This window comes from Girardinichthys multiradiatus, chromosome 9 (assembly GCF_021462225.1).
Source record: "Girardinichthys multiradiatus isolate DD_20200921_A chromosome 9, DD_fGirMul_XY1, whole genome shotgun sequence".
Lineage (NCBI taxonomy): Eukaryota > Metazoa > Chordata > Actinopteri > Cyprinodontiformes > Goodeidae > Girardinichthys > Girardinichthys multiradiatus.
The window spans coordinates 34,803,509-34,826,956 of record NC_061802.1 but is presented as its reverse complement, the minus strand read 5'-3'; the positions used below and the strand labels follow the sequence as shown (position 1 = coordinate 34,826,956).

At 39.6% G+C, this 23,448-nt stretch overlaps 2 protein-coding genes across 4 annotated transcripts; one reads left to right on the top strand and one right to left on the bottom strand.

The window, feature by feature from the left end:
- On the bottom strand, window positions 1-6,991 carry mmachc (metabolism of cobalamin associated C). 3 transcript variants are annotated; one of them, XR_007039690.1, is made up of 6 exons: window positions 6,834-6,991; window positions 6,393-6,602; window positions 4,599-4,751; window positions 4,318-4,494; window positions 3,592-3,902; window positions 1-2,789 (listed from the first exon to the last, which is right to left on the bottom strand). XR_007039690.1 is itself a non-coding variant. In XM_047375149.1 (5 exons), the coding sequence occupies exons 1-5, from the start codon at window positions 6,921-6,923 to the stop codon at window positions 3,720-3,722; spliced, it is 813 nt and encodes a 270-aa protein (XP_047231105.1). In that variant the 5' UTR covers window positions 6,924-6,991; the 3' UTR covers window positions 3,503-3,719. The 3 variants fall into 3 exon arrangements, 2 of the variants coding, with proteins under 2 accessions (XP_047231105.1, XP_047231106.1); XM_047375149.1 differs by lacking the exon at window positions 1-2,789 and having other exon boundaries at window positions 3,503-3,902; XM_047375150.1 differs by lacking the exons at window positions 1-2,789; window positions 4,599-4,751 and having other exon boundaries at window positions 3,503-3,902; window positions 6,405-6,602.
- LOC124874020 (platelet glycoprotein Ib alpha chain-like) lies at window positions 6,579-23,338 on the top strand. Its single transcript, XM_047375151.1, has 5 exons — window positions 6,579-6,655; window positions 8,877-9,254; window positions 19,028-19,510; window positions 20,831-20,982; window positions 21,393-23,338. Exons 2-5 carry the CDS (start codon window positions 9,173-9,175, stop codon window positions 21,435-21,437), a joined length of 762 nt encoding a protein of 253 aa, XP_047231107.1. The 5' UTR covers window positions 6,579-6,655; window positions 8,877-9,172; the 3' UTR covers window positions 21,438-23,338.
- Window positions 23,339-23,448: the final 110 nt, after the last annotated feature.

The window sequence follows — 23,448 nt, the reverse complement described above, 5'->3', positions numbered from 1 at the left end:
TTCTGTTCAGTTCAGTTTATTTATATAAGGCACTTTACAAAAAAGATCCAATTTATACACAGAAATGTGTAGTCAGTTAATCCAATCATATAACCAGAGTCAAAGTCAGTTACATAGATTCAAATTTGATGCTAATTGTTATTCAGCACAGTCAAGTTCAGTTTATTCCTACTGATAGAAAGTTTTCTCTCTTAAGGAAACCCAGCTGATTGCCTCAAGTCACTCATTTGCAGCATTCTCTCCTGAACAAGCAAGTGGACAAGTAGATTGCATTGAGTCAATGACATCGCAGCAATCCCTCATACCGAGCATACATTTAACGACAGTAAAGAGGAAAACTCCCCTTTAACAGGGAGAAACCTCCAGCAGAACCAGCCTCTGTGTGAGCGGCCATCTGCCACGACCAACTGGGGGTTTGAAAGAACAGCGCAAACAAAAAATATAGCACTGGTCCAGGAGTACTTTCTATGTTAAAGAAAAAGTAAAGAGTAAATGGCAGCAGTAGCTTCTAAGTGGCCTTAAAAAAAAAATAATAATAAAAAAAATCTTCCACTTCACAATTACAGCTACTTTGGGCTATTTTTTTGAAGTTTGTGGTTCTGATCAGACAAAATATTAAAAAGATCAAATGTGTGAAAACCTCTGCAAGGCACTTGAAATTCCTTAGTCTGTTTGTTTTTTATTTATTTTTGCATACATAAAACCTGCTGCTGGTTCAAAACAATCTTCTCTTTAAAAGGAGTAAAACATCAGAGGAAATCTTCCAAGTGCAGAAAAATAGTCCTTCAGTTGCTCAAAACAGTCAAATTGGAGAGAGACTGAAAAACAAGAATGAAAGGGAAACTCCATGATTGCTTTAAATGTGCTAAATTGCAGTCAGACTATGGCTTCCACTGCAGACAGTTTCAGTGTAGAACTATGGCAGCTGTAACTGAAATTAGACCTTTACTTCCTATAAAACTACTAATGAAAAGCTAAATCAGATGAATATTGTTCATTTCCCCAGAATGCAATGTAAGAGTATAAATCAAACTCCAGCTCCAAAGAGAGACAGAATGAGGAGTGAGGAAAGACTGGGAATGGGGCAAGAAAGGAAAGGAGATTGAGAATCTGTGGGAAAATAATTAAGTCCATGGTCTGGCTCGCTGCAGGCCTGCGGCATACTGCTATAAAATGCTGATTCAGTAGACAGATAGATCAAGCAGTACAGGAGACAGAAGGGTGGGGGGTGTATAGAAAGAAATGCAATGAGGCGTTAAGGAATGGAGAGAGGTGTTGCAATGAAACCTACACCTACAAAGCTCAAAAATAATAAGAGTCAAAGTTATCTAAATAAAGAAGACACAGTTACAGATCCACGGTGTTAAAGAAGTACACCTTGGTATAAAGTGCATGGCAGGTTATCTGCAGGGTGCTCTGGACTTCATCAAGCATTGAACATTCTCCAGATACTTCAGAAACAGCCGCACAAGCTCCAAGCCTGCATTAAAAGAGCACAACACTGACACCTAGCGGTGTGTGTATGAAAGTGACTGCAGAACACTCCCTCGTCACAGTGCAGAGGGCAGCTCTTTAAAGCTGCTGTTAATAACCAAATCTAAGCGAGTACAGCTGGAAAACTGCATGTTTGAGACTAGAACCAATATTGCATCCTGTTGGGTGCAACATGAGGGGTCAGTCACAGTTTAAAGTTGTCAGTCTGTCACCAGCCTGGAGGACCAAAGGGAGCCCACATCTATAATGCATCAAACTGACTGTCAGTTAAACCTGAGACAATACAGGAGCGAGATCAGAATCAGAATCAGCTTTATTGCCAAGTTCGTGCATACAAACAAGGAATTTGACTCTGGTACACTTTGCTCTTTTGTTCTGTTTTTGCATTACAATGAGAGGGTGGCCTTTTTGATTTTTTTAATGAATATTCCTTTCTGATTACACAACAGAGGTCAAAAACAGTTTTGTCAAGTTACGTTTATAAGGGATTTTGACACAGATTTGGGTTTTATCAGAACCACAAATGTATTTGCATTGTTTTGTTGCAATCTGGGCTAAAAAAAAGCAAAACAAAAAAAAAGGCCATTTATGCTCTGTATTTACGGTCAAACTGTACCAAGCAACGTACATTTAAAAACATTTTTCTCATCAATGTTGCTTCTTCGGTTGTCTTGATCACCTGAGGTAAAAAAAAAATAATGATATCAGCGTGTCTTCCTCCTCAACTACAGAACTTGAGGTTTGATGTAATAAGCAGAGCAATCTGCTTTAGGAAATTATGCTTTGGCATCTAGAGTCATGGTAAAAAGAAAGTGCATCCACTAAAATTTTAGATTTTGGATTTCAGGACAGATAAAAAAAATATCTGGTCTCACATGGACTATCATTATTCATTGAATAAAAGTTAAACAACTGAAAGACAGGGCCTGAAAAAAGTGAACCCCTTGCTTTAACAGCTTGTAGGACAACCTTAAGTAGTGATAACTCTCAACAGTAAATCTCAATTATCGGCCTCCCACATAGAGGAATTATTTCCCGCTCTTCTTTTTTTGCTTCAGTTTATAGATATTAGGAGACTTTTGTTTCTCCACGGCTCACTTAAGGTCCAGTCACAGATTCAATTAGGTTGAGTTTGCGTATGTAGATTTGTTGCTGTGCGTGGGATCCCCGCCCTGTTAATGACCCAGCTTAGGTCAAACCACAGCTGTCGGACCGATGGCATCACATTCTACGCCAGATTACTTCGGGGTACAGAGGAGTTTGCGGTTGGCGCGGTGACTGCGGGGCCACAGATCCTGAGGGTGCAAACATATGATATATTTCCATTTCAGCAAGATTTAATTTGAACGAGTGTTTGAAGAGGTCTGAAAGTGACTACAGTGAACAAGCAGGAAGTTATTTCCCTCATCCTAAAATACGTTGTTTGTACTGGGATTTTCTGAGTTCCCAGCAGGAAATTCAAAAAGATCTCCCTGTTCCAGCTGGAATACTCAGAGGTCCTCAAGCAGCTCTGAGTTCAGTTTCAAATGCATCTCCTTGAAACAGTGGCACATATAGTGCTATAAAACTCCTTTAGTGTTTGGACACATAAAATGGAAATTATATATTCAGATTTATTTTTGCTACAATTAGCCAATCCCACTGGTTTTTCCAACTTATATATAGAACTCATTCAACCTGAGTGTAACATCTGCTAATTAGGCGTTTATGAAGATGGTCAAGAAGGAGGGGTTAAGTTTGTTGTTGTGTCACAAGCAGCTGCAGAAAAAAGCTTGTTACTCACTGATCTGTTGACAACAAATTACAATGTGAGTGGTTGTTTTCTGGCTGCGACTTATATTGGTTATTTCTAAACTATTATTAATAGAATTTTAAAGTTTTAAAGTTTTTATTTTTTTAATAAATCAGGTGCATTTGTCAACCTGTTGAATGTGAATTCACATCCTCTTGGGGGCCCCAGGCCAGCAGGGGGCCCTAACCAGCCACATCATCTTCTAAAACCTGAGCATCCTGTTTCACCTGACAGTATTTAATAAAACAAAATTACAAAATAGCCACACATTCCCACATAAATATCCCACTTTAGCTTAAAATGACCTTCAACGGAACCTTAGGAGCTTAGAAATCACCGGCCTCAAGCTCCGCTGGTCAGCCGTGGGGATCGATGAAAACAAATTAGATGTAAGTCAAGCAGCAGAGGTTTAGGCCCAGAATGAGAGGCGATGTCAGCCGTGTCCGTTCGCCTGGCTCTGTTCGTCTGGGCTGAGATCAGGTTGAACCTCTTCCTCTGGCAGGAGGCCCCAAGTCCTGAGCAGAGCGAGACGCAGAGCCGGGGCAGTGGAGAAGTACTCTTTCTGTCTCTCTGAGTAGGTCTGCGCTGGAGGGACGGTGTCTCGGTAGCTCCAGTCCTTGTGATAAAGAGAAATATGAAAATGTCATCATAAAAAAGGTTTAGAATAATCTAACATATATTTTATCTGGTGTGTGGTGAGCTAAATCCATATCCAGAGTTAGGTAGGAGGACAAATCAAACAGATTACATCAAATATATCGTCTCGGTGAGGGATTATCAAATTGTCATTGCTTTCATTCATTATTTAGGCACATGTATTTTAAAAACTTTCCATTGTTTGAACAAATGTGATATTTATTTGTTTAAATGGAAAAAAAGATAAAACATATCTCTATCTGTTTTACTGTGTACCCAACAAAACTGTCACAAGACTGCTCTTTTATCTAAAGATTATCTGTCTGCAGTTGTTTAGATTGAGACCGTTTTTTGTGTCTTTTCTTGTGTGTCTATAAGATGACTTGTTCACCTACCTGCCAGCGAAAGTTGAAAGCCTCCAGCAGCTTGATTCTGTCTTCTCTGGAAGGAACGCAGTCCGGAGGAGCGGGCTGCACTAGCTCAGAGCCCACCGTCACATCCTCAAACACCAGCAGGGCCCTGATAGCAAACCAGCCCCCGAAGCTCGGGTGAATGCACACTCCGAACATCTTCTGCAGAGCAAACAGACTTGATGAAACTGAGGTGGAGAAACAGCGACAATAAAAATTCCAGAGCAAAAACCAATTTGGTTTGATAAACTAATCAATAGCATCACTTTTCCAGCCCAGGGTTGGTCTGTGACGTCAGACTGTTGGTAGTAGAAAGCCGCTCCAGATACGTGTGCAGCAGTCTGTGCCAAGAACTTTGGCTTCCTGCTTGGCAGCAGTTCATAGTCATATCTTACATCCACCTTCAGTTCTGAAAAACACTGAGCGAGAGAAAGGGACGATATTTATGTGTCCCAAACAGGTCAGAAGTAACAAGTACAAACATTCATCTCACATCACCCCTTTACTGCCAAAAACAATAACACCCAAAGCATTAAAAACCGTCTGCAAAGCCTAGAACAAGAAAGGACCAGTCAACATCTCCATCAGACAGTAGATAACGTGCCCTTGTTAGTGCCTCAACGGGTCAGAGAACCTGAAGAAAGAAGTCCTTGTGTCCTAAAATGAATGAAAGATGGTACTAACTGAATTGTACTGCAAGTGTTTCAGACAAAAAGTTGTAAAGATGCAGGACGTGTCACATCAACATTCACTCAACAGTTTGGCAGATATTCAGCTTTACTGCCACACCTTCAATGCAGATCCTTGTTGGAAACAGAGACTCAACATGGGAACACCGGATCAGACCTGGTGCTTTGACGTGTCCATGTAAAGAGAGCAAAATGTATTCACACCCCTAGGACTTATCCAGTTTTGTCACATTATAACCACAAACCTTATTGTATTTTACTGGGATTTTAGGAAAATAGACAAAGAGTAGTGCATATTTGTCAAGCAGAAGAAAATGATAAAAGATTTTCTTTTTTTTTTTTTTTAAGTGTGGTGTGTATTTGTAGTCAGCCCCCTTTACTCTGATACCACAAATAAAGTCCAGTACAACCAACTGCCTTCAGAAGCACCTAATTTGTATTAGCATCCTCCTACGTGTCATTTAATCTCAGTATGAAACCTTTTGTTCTTTGAAGGCCTCAGAGGTTTGTTAAAGAACATTGGTGAACAAACAGCATCACCAAGGACAAGGAACACAGCAGACAGCTCAGGGAGAAGGCCGTGTAAACATTTAAAGTAGGATTAACCTAGAAAACAATATCCCAAGATTTGAACATCTTACAAAGCTCTGTTCGATCCAGCATCTGCATGGAACAGCAAACATACACAGACATGGCCGTCCTTCAAACTGACAGGCCAGGCAAGTTTAGTGAAGCAGTCAAAATGGCTATTGTAACTTTGGAGGAGCTATAGAGATCGGCAGCACGGGTGGGAGGATCTACCAACAGAACAACAACTAGCTTTGCACGCTAAAAAAAACTGGCCTTTTTAAAAGTAAAAAGGAGAAAGCAATAAAAAGTCTAATTTAGAGGGCACCACAACCTATGTACGGAACACAGTAAGCCTGTGATAGAAGGTGCTCTTGTCAGAAGACACCAAAATAGGATTATTACTTACAAAACGCCATGTCTGATGGAAAACTAACACTACACCGCAGCCTGAACACATCATCCCCACAGGTGAAACCTGGTGGGGGCAGCATCATGCTGTGGGAATGCTTTTCTTCTGCAGGGGCATGGAAGATGGTCAGAGGTGATGGCATGATGGATGGAGCTAAACCTCTTATAGGTGGCAAAAAGACATGAGACTGGGCTGGAGGTTCACCAACTAGCAAAACCATAAAATACACTTAGCTTTCTAGCTGGGCGGTGGCAAACTGTGAAAATGTTCAAGGAGTGTGAATACCTTTGCAAGTCTGTAAAGATATAACCCACAACTGGCCTGTGAAGCTTACAGTCAGATGTAAGCTGTAACATAATAACCATAAGACTATATCTGCCAGAGTCCCTTACTTCTACTCTAACCTGTGAGACAGCAGTGGAGACACAGTCCCGAACACATTGGTCTACAGGGTCACATAGCTTCTGAATGCCCCTCTGCTCCAAGAAGGGCAGGAAGGCTTGTTCAAACATAGCAGGAGTGCTGAGCACCACCACGGCCAAGGTATCATCTGGGTAAGGCAGGTGAAGGGAAGGAGGCAGCACTGAGTTATACCAGCCTACCTGCAAACATGGAGGGGCAAAAGGTCTGATAAGAACAAGCAAAGAAGGACAAGGTAACCACATACATACAATTCAACTCATTTATCTAGCTTTTGCTTCAGTAACTTTATATGTAGAACAATATATAATGATTAAGAAAGGCTAAACACGTATTCTCTCCGCAAACTCTTTAGCACAGACGTTAGAAGCTAGGTCAGCTAATCAGGGCTTGTAACAACGATGCATCCATACCTTTAGAGGGTACACTTCAAACCCTAGTTTAGTTAAACAGCTGCCTAATGGTCTTATTACACTCTCCACACTAGCGGGGGAAGCCGCCATTGTTGCGTTGGTAACGAGCGGCTTTGAATTGTGGGATATGGTGTTCTTTTGAAAGCACCATTGCGAAAGTTTCCGATTGTTTCGGCAACCGTTTGAATAAAATACAGTGAATGATCAAAATTACAAAAACACATCGTGATTGGTTGGTACTGAGTTGCTGTTTGATTGCTTTTTTGCCTTTCATTTCGTAAAATAAGTGATGGACAACAATACCCACAAATCCCATCCACATACGCCCTACGGAATCTCGTAGTGGTTAGATGTTTCACTTTCTTCCCCCATAAATTGCGGCGCCCCCTTTAGGGGGGAAGTGGGACCTACGGTTTGACGCTCAAATAAAGCCACCAGATGTGTTTTGTAAGTTGTAGATGTTCGTATGTCATACCAGACACTGACTTGCAAAGATTGGCCTAATTCTGTCACTATCCCGGCTCCACTATAGTGGATCACAGCCCGAGCATAAGGAAGGAGATTTCACATCTTGACCAACTTCACAGTGCTCTAATAAAACCGAATATTCTAAATCTATTTCATAACCAGGCAAAACAGGTTGTAAAAAACAATAATCCAAACAATAATACTATGATATATACAAAAAAAAAAAAAAAAAAAAAAAAAGATTTATTTGTACTTAAGAAAAACCAAAAACAATAAAAAAAAAAAAACGTACGGCTCTAATGTGTTTTACAGATCTTATCTAAATCATTTAAACTGTCAGTTATGATGTTATGTATCTTGTTGTGCTTTTGGAACAGGTGTATCTTCTATATTGTTTTGAATATGTCAAGTGAGAGCTGTAGGAGCATTAGAAAGGGTTTGTGTAGTGGTATAAAGGCAGCTGCTATAATATTAATGTATTTCAAAGAAAGAAAAAAAAACGATGAAAATGTTGAGATGCACATAGAACCTTTATTATTATAACAGTCCATGGTTTTAGCCCCGGTTTAGTGCAAATACGATGGTAAAAGTTGTCCAGAAGATGTCGCCAGAGAGCTTTACTTTGTCCACAATTGGTGGTGCGTTCAGGATCCTGCAAACCTTTGCCAAAGATGAACCAGACTTGTGGAGGACCTCAACTCTCTAAATTAGTAGGTTAATTATTAACCTATCTGTGGCATGCAAAACTTTGACATCATCTCCCAGGCTTTCCAAAATTATTTTATGGTATACTTATCTGGGTGTGCTGTCCTGACTTTAGTTTAAAAAGTATTTCTAAAGTTCTCTCTCATTATCTTGGCATTTAGCAAAAAACTAATGGAAATAACTGACCTAAAACAGGAAAAGGTCAGTCTGAGTTAATGTCAGACAGTGCAAAAGAAAGGTTATGTGTGAATTTATACAATTTATGTAAATATCAGATTCAACTGTAATGCCAAGATAGAAATAATTAGCAACAACCTCAGAAAAGCCAGAGCTACTGCCCATAAATCAGGGAAGGGTTATTAGGGTATTTACAAACAAAATAAAATGCATCATTCGACAGGGGAAAAGATTATTCTAAAATAATATAAAAAAGAAATAAAAAGGGCTCATTGCCTTCACAGTTTTGCATCTAACCACTATTGTAGAAATTGGTTGTTTATTAAGCATCTTAACTCATGTGGGGAAAGCCCCTCAAACTTAAGATATCCGTGATCCAAATACCAACCAATAAACAGCAAACCCAACAGTTTTATAAATAGAAAATGGTATTTTAGCACCAAATAACTAACTCTTCTAATAAACTAAAGTGTGAGTTCCGATGAGGCTTGTTTGTTAGATTAAAAGTACAATTAGAAAATAACCTTTAAGCTGGTATTTAACATATTTCAGGGGTGTACCTACTTTTGTTCCCACGGTTTTAGACATTAATAACTGTGGGTTGAGGGGCCAGCACAATTACACTCTTACACAAGCTTCACACTGACTATGTTTTTGAATCAAAGTGTATTTCATTGTTATCCCCTTGAACAGATGAAATAGAATATGTAAGGGGAACACGTGGCACTGCTGCTAGGAGAGAGAGCAGAGAGCGGCGGCAGCGACGGAGATCCTCCTTCCTTCAGTCGCTTCGACCACGCGTCCACTGCCAGGAGCTGCTGTTGCTGCTCACGACACACGGCCGAAGCCTCCTCAGATAGCTCCATAACTCTGATTCTGTAGATCAACAGAAAGTCTTCTATCAGACCGCGAACGAGTCAGAGAGGAAGGTCCTGCGAGAGACATTTGACAGGAAACGATACTTGCTTCATCGCTTTCTTTCTGAAGAGATGAAGACGATGATGATGGAGGCCAAACTCTGGATTCCTCTTTGTGCGCTTTTGCTTGTCAGCCTGAGATCCGTTGCTGATGGTATGTATTTTTATTTTATTGTTCAAAAACGGTCACTGCTGTATTTACTAACTTACCATCAGGGGCGCTTCTAGAAAGTTTTGTAAGGGGTGGCCACATGGAGGCCAAGAGCAAACTTGGGCTTTCAGACCAAAACCCAAAGACACAACAGTGTCTATTATACATGTTGCTATGGCAGAACTTGGCTGATAAATAAAATGATGATTATAAAACTGTAACTATAACATATTTTTGACCAAAATGTGCTCTCCTGATGTCAATTGAGGGCAGGAAGAGGAGTGAGTGACAGACATTCAAACATGGGCTCTATAAAGGACTAAAAAGATAGTGGATTGATAGAAAAAATATACCCTGGGTTATAAATGTGAGGAAACCTGTGCCTGATTTGATTAAGAGATAGAAATGTGGCATGTAAAGAATAGAGGAAAAGAGAAATGTGAAAAACATTGACTGTCATCTCATAAATGTGATCACTGTTCGGATCTATTTAAGTTAGTTTGTTTGGCTTGTTGGGAGCAGTGTTGTCATAGAATAAAATAAAATAAAATAGATAAATATATGTTACATGTCTCCGAAACTTGTCCACTCCTCTCGTAAGTTCATATATACAATATGTTATGATTATAAGACATCAAATTTCCCTTCACCAACCCCAGCCTCCCTTCTTGGGGACCTGCTGCATCATATTAGATAGAACCGCTATTCGCTGTCGCCGGATATGTAAACATAACGATAGTTGTCCTTTTTTTGACAGAGGCAACTTTAAGAAAAATGTAATCACCTTTAACCTGTTGAGTAACATTACATGTTTAAATACATTCATAACATTTAATCATTAAATGCATACATAAATAAATAAATGGGAAAGTTATTATTGTTGAGGGGGGGGGGATCTCCAACACTTCACACAAAAGTGTGCTTCTTTGACAATTAAGCTTTATTTCCCACTTGTTTCACTGGCTGCACATCTCATCCTCATCTGCCTACCTTCCTCTTCCTTTTTCAGATTTAATGTCTGTGCCTCTTACATTTCCTGTGCATCTCTCTCAACCCGCCTTCCGCTTCAGTTCTACCTGTTTCAAACCACTTTGTCTTTTGTTCTTTTCCGTCAGCATCTCCCACATGAAAGCGAAATGAACCCCTGACATTTGAAATGTTTTTTTTTTGGCCTGAGCCGTCTTCCTAAATGGAAAGCAGGACTCCACCGGAGCAAATATTTTGGCTGTAATTGACGAAAGTAGAACATTGTGATAAATGACGCATCTAATTATGTGCAGCAGCACGATGTCATTTTACTCTTATGCTAATTGCTTGCCTCTGCGGTGCAGCACACTTTATGCAGAGCATTAAAGCAGTGTTGTGGTAGCTGTCTCAGGTTTTTACTGTGGAGGGAAGGAGACAAATGGCATTTCATGAACTCTTTCCAAGAAAATCTCCTCTAAGCTTTCATAACAAAGACCAAATCCCGAAATAAGTAGCCTCTATTACCATTGTAGTCAGTTCTTTTTGATACACAAAGCTAACAAAAATAAGCTTCTGCTGACATGCAAAGGTTAATTATTTAAAATATGTTGGAATAAACACTGTTTACTGATGTGAAAATGTATTTGCCCCATACCAGGGTTTTTCTGTTTTTGCTTTTTTGTCATAATTACATTTTTAGTTAAGCAATGCATTTTAACATCAGACAAGGATACATACAGTAAATACAAAAAAAGCCCAGTTTTTAAATGATAATTTAATCTCTAAGAGAAAAAAGGCTTTCCAAAACCACCTGGCCCTATGTGAAAAAGTAATTACCCCCTAAATGAGTCTTTTATGTCTCTGAGGGGGAATTGTGGCCCACTCTTATTTGCAGAATTGGTGTATTTCAGCCACATTTGGAGAGTTTTGGAGCATGGGCAGTTTGTTTAGGGTCATGCCACAACATCTTAAATTTAAGTTCAGACGTAGACTAGGCAACTCCAAAACCTTTAGAAAACCATTTAGAGGTGGACCTACTGGTGTGCATCTGGTGTCACAAACTGATGGCCTGGCATTCTCCTTCAGGACTTCCTGTTAAAGACCAGAATTCATGGTTCCAACAATTACATCAATTTGTATGAAGCAGTGAAGTAGTCCCAGATGTTTTATTTTTGGTATGATGCTCTTTTTCTGAAATGCTGTTGGGTTTGCAGCAGATATAATAGGATACACATCTTCTGGGAAAACTGCCATGGGTACCATAAGCCTTTCCAGGCTTATAGATGTCAATGACCTTTCTTAAATTTCAGAAGGTTGCATGATGTGTTGCTTTTTCACCTTCTTCGGGCTCTGTTTACGTGATTTCTTGATTCAACAGTTCTGACAGTAATCACGTCTGGTTGTAGCAAGTGAAATTGAACAAGTTGGTTTGGACAACGTTTTCCATCTAGAAATTACATAATCACTTGAAAATTTTACCTTGTATTTCCTCAGGGAATCTTAGTCTAATATTAAAACTGGTTTGATGATCTGATACATTTAAGTATGACAAAAAGGCAAAAACAGTCGTTTTTAGAACCATTAAAATCTTGGTATACCTTGATAGTGGCTACTCTGGAGCAATTAACAAGCTTTGGACCGAGTTCTCAGTGACTGCTGAGGTACTACTTCACTGGCAGAGTCAGGAGGCAGGGAAAAGATAGTTTTTTTCCCAGGAACTTGCTGCACTGGTCTAAAAGTCTATGAGTTAGATACTCTAATATCTTGACAGAGGTAAGAGTTATAGTAGAAAACAGTGAGTCTCCTCATACACCTACTGCTTACACACAGAAACATAAATATATACAAAAAAGCCAGCCTGCTACTCCAGCGTTTGACCTAAGCAGTTAAAGCCAGAGAACAAGGGCTGCTTTATTCAGTCAAGCACCTCTGTCTATTTATGAGTGTATCGGTTCTGGTATCATCCAGAGTTCAAACAGGCCTCGTTCTCTCTCTCCCAGTGTATTCTGTTGAGCTGTGTGAATGATTATGGAGGTAATGAAAGGCATCAGGGTAGTATGTTAGTGAACGGTAATGACTTCACATTAGATTAGTGCTCTGGTTTGCATCAAAGGGAAGCAGAGAGGAACACGGATGAAGCGTAGGGAAAGAGTTTCAGAGCAGAGAGAGGGCATAAAGGTTGTTATTAAAAAGATATTGGTGTACCTCAAAATGTACTCACACCTTTGTCTGGTGAGTACAAAGGTACTCACCAGACATTTACACACACTGTATAAAGTGTAATTTACTCCCAGGGTCTGATAATAAATCAGAATAAACTTTTGCTGTTTTAGGTCAGTTAGGATTAACCAAAATGTATTTTTGTTTGCCAAATGACATTGAAGATTAATGTGTCTTTACCCACTTGGGAACTCCTGGATCATAATGTTATGACTTCTAGAAACAAGGTGCAGAATAGTTGAGATAAAAGGACCTGTGGATGTTTTTTGAGTCAACGCGTTAAAACACACTGTGTCCCTCTATGACATCCTGGAAAAATCAAAAGATATCAGCCAAGATATCAAGGAGAGAATCTCCATAGGTCTGGTTCATCCTTGGGTATAATTCTTAGATGCCTGAAGGTCCCACCTTCCTCTGTGCAAACAATTATATAAAACTATATACAGGAATTGTACCTTTCAGGACAGAGATGGATTCATAAGCAACGGACCCTGCGAAGATGCTGGCCGAAGCTGGTAATAGACTAATTGTCCATTGTGAATGGCCACTCAGCGAGGAAGAAGGCAGTGCTTCAGAAGCAACATAAGAAAGCCAGTTTGAAAATGCACTCACAGAAAAGGGCCTAGGACATGTCCTAGTGTCATAAGACCTAAAATGCCATCACTGTAATACCTCTGTACAACACATGGACTGGTGTGCTTCACAAAATACATGACTTAAAGTAGGGCGCATTAACTTTAGATGAAGAAATTCCTCAAACTTAATGAGAACATTTTTGCCTAAACTTCATAGGTTGTTGTGGTTGCCCTCTCAGAATGCCTGGTTGGTTGATGTTCACATCTGAATATTTTTTGGAAATGCCTTCAGTAAATTGGATTCAAAACTATCTTCTGCACATTTGTGATATTTTCTTTGGGTATACATGTACTATCTTTTGATTAAAAAAAAAGGTTTATCCTCCTTTTATTGCCTTTAAGAAATATTAGAAGGACTTTAATAAATATGACAACAATATGCATTCATTGAACGAATGTAGTTTTTCCGTACTGAAAAAAGGACATTCCCACAGTTTCTGATAAATAACAGATTGTTTTTTCATGTGAAATAAATTTGGCATTTAAAGTGAAATAAAAGGAAATTGCTTTAATTTTTTTCTAATCATGGTTCACTTCTTAACCTGAGGACAATGGATGTGCACAGAATGTGAAGACAATGGGATGCTTAACATTTCATACTGTTACAAGAACCCTATGATTATTAGCTGTTAGGATGATTCCAGGATGTAACACCAATAAAGCAGACTAGAGAAGACGGCAAAAGTTGCTGGAGACTGTGGGTTAGAAAACACACACACAGATCATATAAAGAGCTCTGAGCTGATTTGAGGAAATCTGGAGCAGTGGTTAAAGCTTTTACTTTCTAGTAGGCCACAAAGCCATACCTGCGTCAAAGGTGGGGGAAAAAACAACCGCACAACAAATAGAAGAATATTTGCATTAGAGGAAAAGTAAATAAAACAGCCATAAGCCACAACACTTATAGCTTTACCAGTTTGTGCTGGCAACTCTAGTTGGTGTGTTTGCTGTTACTGAGTAAATCCTCAGCAGCTGAGAGGTGTTTAACAATAAAGTGAGGGGAAGCACAGAGGAGGAAGTTCATTGAAAGGAAAATGTATTTTCTATGGCACATCCAGACATGCCTCTCTCTCCCAGCTTGTTGACTCAGTCTGTGATTGAGAGCGAAACTTAAAATACAGGTCCTTCTCAAAATATTAGCATATTGTGATAAAATTCATTATTTTCCATAATGTCATGATGAAAATTTAACATTCATATATTTTAGATTCATTGCACACTAACTGAAATATTTCAGGTCTTTTATTGTCTTAATACGGATGATTTTGGCATACAGCTCATGAAAACCCAAAATTCCTATCTCACAAAATTAGCATATCATTAAAAGGGTCTCTAAACGAGCTATGAACCTAATCATCTGAATCAACGAGTTAACTCTAAACACCTGCAAAAGATTCCTGAGGCCTTTAAAACTCCCAGCCTGGTTCATCATTCAAAACCCCAATCATGGGTAAGACTGCCGACCTGACTGCTGTCCAGAAGGCCACTATTGACACCCTCAAGCAAGAGGGTAAGACACAGAAAGAAATTTCTGAACGAATAGGCTGTTCCCAGAGTGCTGTATCAAGGCACCTCAGTGGGAAGTCTGTGGGAAGGAAAAAGTGTGGCAGAAAACGCTGCACAACGAGAAGAGGTGACCGGACCCTGAGGAAGATTGTGGAGAAGGGCCGATTCCAGACCTCGGGAGACCTGTGGAAGCAGTGGACTGAGTCTGGAGTAGAAACATCCAGAGCCACCGTGCACAGGCGTGTGCAGGAAATGGGCTACAGGTGCCGCATTCCCCAGGTCAAGCCACTTTTGAACCAGAAACAGCGGCAGAAGCGCCTGACCTGGGCTACAGAGAAGCAGCACTGGACTGTTGCTCAGTGGTCCAAAGTACTTTTTTCAGATGAAAGCAAATTCTGCATGTCATTCGGAAATCAAGGTGCCAGAGTCTGGAGGAAGACTGGGGAGAAGGAAATGCCAAAATGCCAGAAGTCCAGTGTCAAGTACCCACAGTCAGTGATGGTCTGGGGTGCCGTGTCAGCTGCTGGTGTTGGTCCACTGTGTTTTATCAAGGGCAGGGTCAATGCAGCTAGCTATCAGGAGATTTTGGAGCACTTCATGCTTCCATCTGCTGAAAAGCTTTATGGAGATGAAGATTTCATTTTTCAGCACGACCTGGCACCTGCTCACAGTGCCAAAACCACTGGTAAATGGTTTACTGACCATGGTATCACTGTGCTCAATTGGCCTGCCAACTCTCCTGACCTGAACCCCATAGAGAATCTGTGGGATATTGTGAAGAGAACGTTGAGAGACTCAAGACCCAACACTCTGGATGAGCTAAAGGCCGCTATCGAAGCATCCTGGGCCTCCATAAGACCTCAGCAGTGCCACAGGCTGATTGCCTCCATGCCACGCCGCATTGAAGCAGTCATTTCTGCCAAAGGATTCCCGACCAAGTATTGAGTGCATAACTGTACATGATTATTTGAAGGTTGACGTTTTTTGTATTAAAAACACTTTTCTTTTATTGGTCGGATGAAATATGCTAATTTTGTGAGATAGGAATTTTGGGTTTTCATGAGCTGTATGCCACAATCATCCGTATTAAGACAATAAAAGACCTGAAATATTTCAGTTAGTGTGCAATGAATCTAAAATATATGAATGTTAAATTTCCATCATGACATTATGGAAAATAATGAACTTTATCACAATATGCTAATATTTTGAGAAGGACCTGTATATAACAGGAAGGCTGAACAGTGCTCTGCCAAGATACTCGTTCTAAACTTTCCACCTCCATCTTTCATGGAACATGGTGGATTAGTAAATGCTGGCAGCTTTTGGACAATGTCAGAGCTAAAAATAAGAGTCTGTAGGGAATACATATAGTGACCTAACCTGTGATCATTTTACTGCTTTAAAATACCAATAAAACCCTATTTTACAGCTAACGCTCTCACACACATGGCGTGAAGTTGCTTCTCATCCTACGATGAATGTTTAGAGACCGCTTACAGCGTTAAGCTGAAAGACGTTTTTTTTATTCTGTTCTTTGTGGTTCAAGGTCAATTTGCACCTTCGACAATTCCTACCCATATTTCATACATACACGTTGCCATTTTGTCCCCTTCCTACTTCCATATAGTACATGTAAACAAAGCAGTTCATATCTATGTACTTAAATAACTGCAGATCAGTTTCTTCCACTTGTTAAGTATTTTAATGAAAAACTCATGTAGAATTTTATTTTATTTCGTATTGGTTCTTCTCTCTCTCTAGCCAAGAGATTTTGACCCTCAATCAAACCAGAATAACTAAGTGACCCTCTTCTGATAGATATTATTTGTAGAATGAAGCACCCATGCTTCTTTACATCATACCATGAGTAGAGGAAGTTGTCAAAGCTGGTAGAAAACGTTCTCAGAGCAGCTTTTAAAAGACGTCAGTTCGAAACATGTCCATGAAAGACGGCTCCGAATTGTACCCAAAAAGGTGGGATACAAAAAGACCCAAAACTACGAAGGCACAAAAAAGCAAAGAGGCAAAATGACTAACAGCCTTCTTATATCTCCTTCTATTACAACTTAATTATTTATAAAAGAAAGCAAAATAGTTGGAAATCAGTACCTGCAGGTGAAGGCTATAAAAGAAACAGTGTTGGGTCACCAGACTGTAACTGAAGCTGGTTTGGGAATTTGTAGAAAACTTAATATCACTTCAGAGTAAGACTAGCCCGATTGAAAAAAAATCTGATTTGTCTCCATCCATTTTAGATGAAGTCCAGGGTGAACTTTAACTAAGTAAATCCAGTCGGAGAACCGTTCAGACCTCATCTCCACAGAACAGAACATTTCTGGTACTGACTCGATTTCCAGTGACACCAGCAGCTTGAGCAGCAACTTAACTAGACTGCAGCCGCAACACTTCTTTGTTCATCAAACTCACATGAAAACAGAGTCTACACTCATATGCTAGCCATCTTTGTTTTGGTTAGATGCCAGATGGGATTTTGAGGCTTTTGTCTTTTTCTCTTTAAAGTTTATCAGTACGGAAGTTCTACCAAACTTTAAAAGAGCAGGAAACAAGCAGGTGGTTCAGAGTTGAGAGGCTATCTTTAGCATGGTCCTTATCTCAGTTTTCCACATCCAGAAGTGGGTCACAGAGTATTTTGAAAAGATTAAAGTACTAACAGACATGACACAACCCAAACACCGACAGGCCCAGAGAGCCCACTCTTCATATATAAAAAGTAGAGCAAGGAGAAGTCATATCGCTGGACTGAGAGGCGGATCCGTGGTGCTGAGAAGCAGAAGCTGTGACTGCCTAAACGATGTGAGGCGGAGCCTGTCTGGAGAAAACAGCAGCAAATACTGGGAGAAAAGTTAGTTAGGATGTGATTCAGATGGTGCTGAGGAGAAGAAAGAAGTCATTAAATGCTGTGTGACTTTTCACATAAGGGTGAGAAAGGTAGAAGTGAGATCCTCCGCCACCAAGGATTCACACACTCATTCTCAGCTTGTCCCTCACACACTAACGCTGGTTCACATGTCAGATGTTTTCACAACCAGGCACTGAGATTTTTGTGCAACATTTTAAAATGATTGAAGCAGTACTTATATTTGTCTTGGCTTTTTACTTTTGGTTTTTGCCATCCATCCATCCATCCATAGGAAACTTTTACTTAAACTTTGTTAACATAATTTTTCATGCCTCAATAAATGAAGTTCCTTTTTTTACACAGGAATAAACAAAAACAGGAGGTTAAAGTGCAACATCACACTATGACACCAAAACAAGTAAAATTCACAGATACCCAGAAACATTTGTGAAATATTACATAGGGTGAAAAAGGGCACGGCCTAGTTTCAGGTTGCTGCTTAAACATTTTGTTTTGATCTGAGTTTCATTTAATTTTCTCTTCTGAATGTTGGAATTCCATGTTTTACAAACACAAGTTTAAACCTTAGAAAGTATTTAATTAAACAGTTACTTTGTCAAATTTCTGCAGTTGTATAGAAAAATGACCTAAATGATAACCCAAGAGGTTTGGGGTTCCTTTTGAAGATCAGTGTTTCAGTTATCTATAGGCATTTTTTGTAATAAAAGCACATTCCATATTGAAGTAAAACAAAAAACCTTCATGTTCTCAGACACGAATTTAAATTTGACATTTTCAGTATTAGGTGACCCACAATAGCTTTGTGACTATGTTCTACCTAACTCACTCAAGATGTTCAAGATCAGGTCTCTTTGACTCTGCTGTTACTGTGAATGGAAGTATGAAGTTAGGTGACACTCTGATGATTGGACAACCCCAGATTTGTTCGATCAAATACACACGACTAAATTCTGCATTATTTCACCCTTTTATACATCGAATTTGACAATTGCCTTGTATTTTCCGCCCCGCAAGCTGGAACCTGATTGACTTTGAGAAGGGCTGCTTTAAACCATTTCGGGGAAAAAAACATTTATACCCTAGCTCATTTGATGGTGAAGGAGATGCTCTTGACACCATGATTATTTTGAAACTTTAGATCTTAAAGGGACCGACCAATGACTGGAGCACAGACAGCGATTTTCAGGAAACCAGTAACTTTAGTTAAACAGTTTAAAACGACATATTTATAAAATGTTCGTGTCTACGAAAAAGAGTGATGTTGATGGCCTATTGTAGTCCACATCATTAGTCGTGGCGCTCCCATTGCATGGTAATGTTTTTGTGTTTTCTTTGCCTCCCTGAATACTTTTTACCTTCCTTGCATGTGAGATAAGAACAAAGCCGACATGCTTCTCCCAGATGAAATACATTCTTACTGTCAAGCTGAAAATGAAGATAAGAAGATACTTTTATTTGTTAAATGGTTAAACTGCCCTTTAATATTTTTGCCTCCCATGCCCCATACTCTCCATTAAGTAACACAGCAGCTGAACTTTATTGATGCCGTTTCTTTCTTTCTGCAGCTACTAACAACACCCGGGTGCCCGAAATTGTTCCAAACAAGAATGAGAGCTTAACAACTCAGCTGCCATTAATGTCTCCTGCTGCTGCCACCACTACCACCGAAGGTCCGGAAACTGGAACCAACATCTCTGATGTGACGTACACTTCCTCTAACACCACCCCACATATGAATCAACCTTCATCAAATCCCAACAACACTTTGCACAGTTCTCCTGCTGCTCCGATGCCGTCAAACCCCTCCACTCAAAATGAAACCTCCTCCCCCAGTTCCGTCCCAACACCTGAGCCCACAGCGACAGCTATAACCAATTCAACATCCAACACCAGCTCCTCTCAAGAGACCGCCACTTTTCAGCCGTCCACAAATACTTCTGAATCCAGCTTCGGATCAACTAAAGCCCACCCAAGAACCACCATAAGTCTGCTGAACAGCACCTCCACCCATGCCGAGAGTCCATCCCAGCTCAGCGTGGGGGATGATGGTAAGTACAACACAAGCATCCAGATTTGCTCTGGTTTAAGTCCAGATTGAATTAAAACAACAAAAGCTGATCTGTTGTTTTCCAGCATCAGTCCTTCTCTCTTCACACACAAACACAAATGCCCCGTTGACGTCTTCCTCGAGCACTGGCGCTACCAAGCACTACATGATTATGTTTGAGAAAGGGACGGAGGGCGTCATGAGACCCTGGCTTTGAGAATTCAGTTGTCTGTCTTTTGTATTTCCCCTTGCGGATGTCTACCATTTAAATCATTTATATATCTACAGCCTCATATTTATAAATACTGAGTTTAGAGGACTTGATCTAGCCCAACCTTTGGAATCCAAAGAGCCACTTTGGCCCTCAGTCCAGCTAAATAAAACTCATTTAAAGCTGCAAATCTTACATGACCTTTTCATAAAAGACAACTTAAAATTTATTATAAATATCTACTGTTCTGTAGGAAATTTGTCATTTTATGTCCATTTTAAGGTTTTAAACTAAAGAAAAAAATAAAACTTTAACAAAGAGGATGGATACATTTTCTATATAATGCTGATATTTGTGGAGCATTATGTAACAAAAGTACAGTTTTCAACCTAACAACCAGAAAAATAGATCCAACGTTTACTTTGTAAACTTTTTGTCATTCAATGCAATTATTGAACAGAAAAACTAAAAATCTGCAAAAACCTGCATTAGTTATATCTAAATTTAGAAAACATTAGTTGATTCCATTTCATTTTTAGCCCAAGTTATTAAGAGCCACTTGCGGCTCTGGAGTTGCAGGTTGCAGACCCCTGATCTAGGCTGTAGTTAATAAAGCAAAAACATGCTTCTCATCAGTTCAGCATCTTTTCCTGTTAAAATTCTCTTGTTTCTGTTCTTTTCTCTGTGTGGTTTTATTAGGCTCCTGGCATGTTGTCGTTTTCCTTTAAGCAGAGGACCAGGGGGTATTTGCTACCCTGTGGTTAATGTTAGTTTAAACCAGAGGATGTCAAACAAAACTGCTAGGTTTACTAAACAGTGCTCATGGCAACATCCACATACAGAACCTTCTCTAACCTACGTTTCAAATATACAGACAGCAGGACTGAAATGTTATTGTTTTACTAATCAAAGTTGTTTAAACACAATTTAAACATTGATCATTAATCTTTATAAAAAAAATTTTCACATTTTGTCACATTAACGCCACAAACCTCAGTGTATTTTATTGGAATTTTATATGACTGATCAACACAAAGTGGTAAATAACTGTGAAATGAAACAGAGAAGTTGCACCCTGCTGATTTCTTTCAATTTTTCTCCCTGCGACAGACGCCCATAACTCTCCTGCACTGGACCCCCTCCTGGCCGGCCTGGTGTCAGCATTCGTCATCACGGCCGTCATCATCGCACTGCTCCTCTTCCTCAAACTTCGCAAAAGAGACAGCGGACCACAGTTTCGCCGGCTGCAGGACCTACCCATGGTACGCGCGCCCTCTACATCCAGGCAACACTGAGTCCGTCAGATGTTTTTAAGCTCAGAGTTTAGATCTACATTACGCAAAAAACATTACGTGGACTTAAACAGGCACCATCCTGCCACCACCATGTTTCACAGTGCGCAAGATGTGTTCCAACTGTTTTGTCCAAACACAGTTTTTTGCATGTAGACCAGAAAGTTCAGTTTTGGTCTACTCTGACGTTTGTCAAACATAGATCTACAGATACAAGGCTTCACAGATTCCATGGAGTCCCAAACATTTTCAGTTCCTAATATAACACCAATATAACACAGCAGGTTCTGGTGTCACTTTTCGCAGTTCATATCAATTAACAGTCAGAAGTTAAGTTGTCCAATAATGTGATAATTAGCCATGTTATTTTTCTGTCATAGGACGACATGATGGAAGACACACCCTTGTCCATGTACAACTACTAATGATGTGTGGAGGGCCAACCGGAGCCTTTTCAACTCTTCAGTCCAGTACAGTAATGCTTTGGTTGTTGAACCGGGTTTCCCTAATCTGCACCAATCTGCCTGGGTAGGTGTAAGCACATGCCTGGATTGCTTCTACTTACTCAGATTGTGTGGACGTGCAGAGGGAATGGACCTAATTGAAATAGAAGTGGACAATGAAGACAAACGGCCAGGAGAGAACCCTTTGGAAAAGCCTTTGTTCATTGCTGTACATATAAAGTCTGAGGTTGCAAATTTTTATGCTCTTCAAATGATTAAGCAGGAGGAAACGGCTTTCAGTGACGCTCAGAACCAGGCCGTAGCGGCCGTGACCCTGCTTTGGTGTGAGCGGGACAGAGAAGAAAGGGGGTGAAGAAGAAAACCTTCTGATTGTTCTGTTGAGAAATTTGCACTTTACTTTTCAGGGGTAAGTGAGGAGGGAAAAATAGGGAAATTTAGATTTTTACTGTGCACAAGTCTCATTTTATGCTAACTTTGGAAATGTCAAGACAAAAAACTGTCCCCATCCCCTCCCCAACATATTGCTGCACAGTGCCAATCTGCTACTACATTTTTTCCTCACTTACAAGAAAGCAACTTGGAAATATTTCTGGTCACCATAAACACAGACAGTCATAGGTTGGATGCTAAAGCATGGTCACCCATCACCGTTTAAAGTAACTGCTTTGAATCCATGGTCAGCAAGCTGCGAGTGGGAGGTTTGTTATACATAGAGACTCTTCTGGAGCAGATAGCCTGACTAAATATCCAGCTAATATGTGCTTGTTACAGAATGGCTAAAAAGTATAATATTCTGCACAGTAAGCGTTTGAAACTACTTCTAAATTTAGTTGGCATTCTGTGGTTTTGCGTATTTATGTCAACAGTTATGCCCAACATTATTCGTACCCCTGGTAGATTTAAGTTTAGAGTGCTCTTTTAATTTTACCATCATATTATGTTTTAACCGGGGGTGGTATTAATAATTTAGTGGCCCAGCCAAAGTTCTGACTTTAGTCTGATGGAGACTTGATTGTTCATCACCAAAGATAAAATTGTCAAAATGCCAAGAGAACTATGGGAAAAGCTGTTCAGCGAGGTTTTTTGACTGATTGAGAAGGACAGAAATAGTTTCTGACAGGCAATAAAAAAATAAATAAAAACAGATTTTTCATTTTCTGAATGGATACTCCTTTTATGTTATATTATGAGAGATGCCTGTCTCTTTTCCTTACAGAAACAAACTTTCTGGTTGAATGAAAAACTTTGGGCTTAGCTGAACAGATCAAAAACAGATTAATTCTATAGTTAACATTATGACTGTAATGTTTTGTTATTTAAGCAGCAAAAGGAATAGTTGTTTTTCTGTTTTAAATTAAAGCACTTAGATCATGTTATAAATTTGGTTTTGAATTTAGGTGATATTTTATGAAACTGTTTTAACGCTAGGTGATCTTAGCATGAGAAAGCCATACTGAGCCGGGCCTGGTTCTGATACAGAATTAAACAGATGAGTCTGAACTCAGCTGAGGTTTATCGTTGCATTTCTACAGCAACCACTGATCCAATTAAAATCCAACCGAAGGGTTGCATGTATGTGTTGCTGCACATATTTGATTTAAATTGTACATACTCATAAAACAGCGCTACATTTTTCATGTTGGTTAATTTTTTAGTTTCTTAGTGATAGAATAGTTTCTGTTTACCTTGCATGCAGGACTTTAAAGTCCACAGCAAATCCTTCAGTGATCTTTTTCACTGGGTTGGAAAAGTTTATCTAGGTTTCTATGCTCCGTTTCTCTCAGTCACATCTGTTGAATGCATTTTGCTGCCGTTTGTAAATTACAGACTGTTATTTTATGATTAAAGGTGTTTTGAAATTATCCTTCACACTCCTCTTTCTGTCCCTTTTTAGACATCTGCAGCCAAACAGCTTTTGACTTCAACACCAACAAAAACACAGTGACAGCATCAATTCATACATGCCAGAACA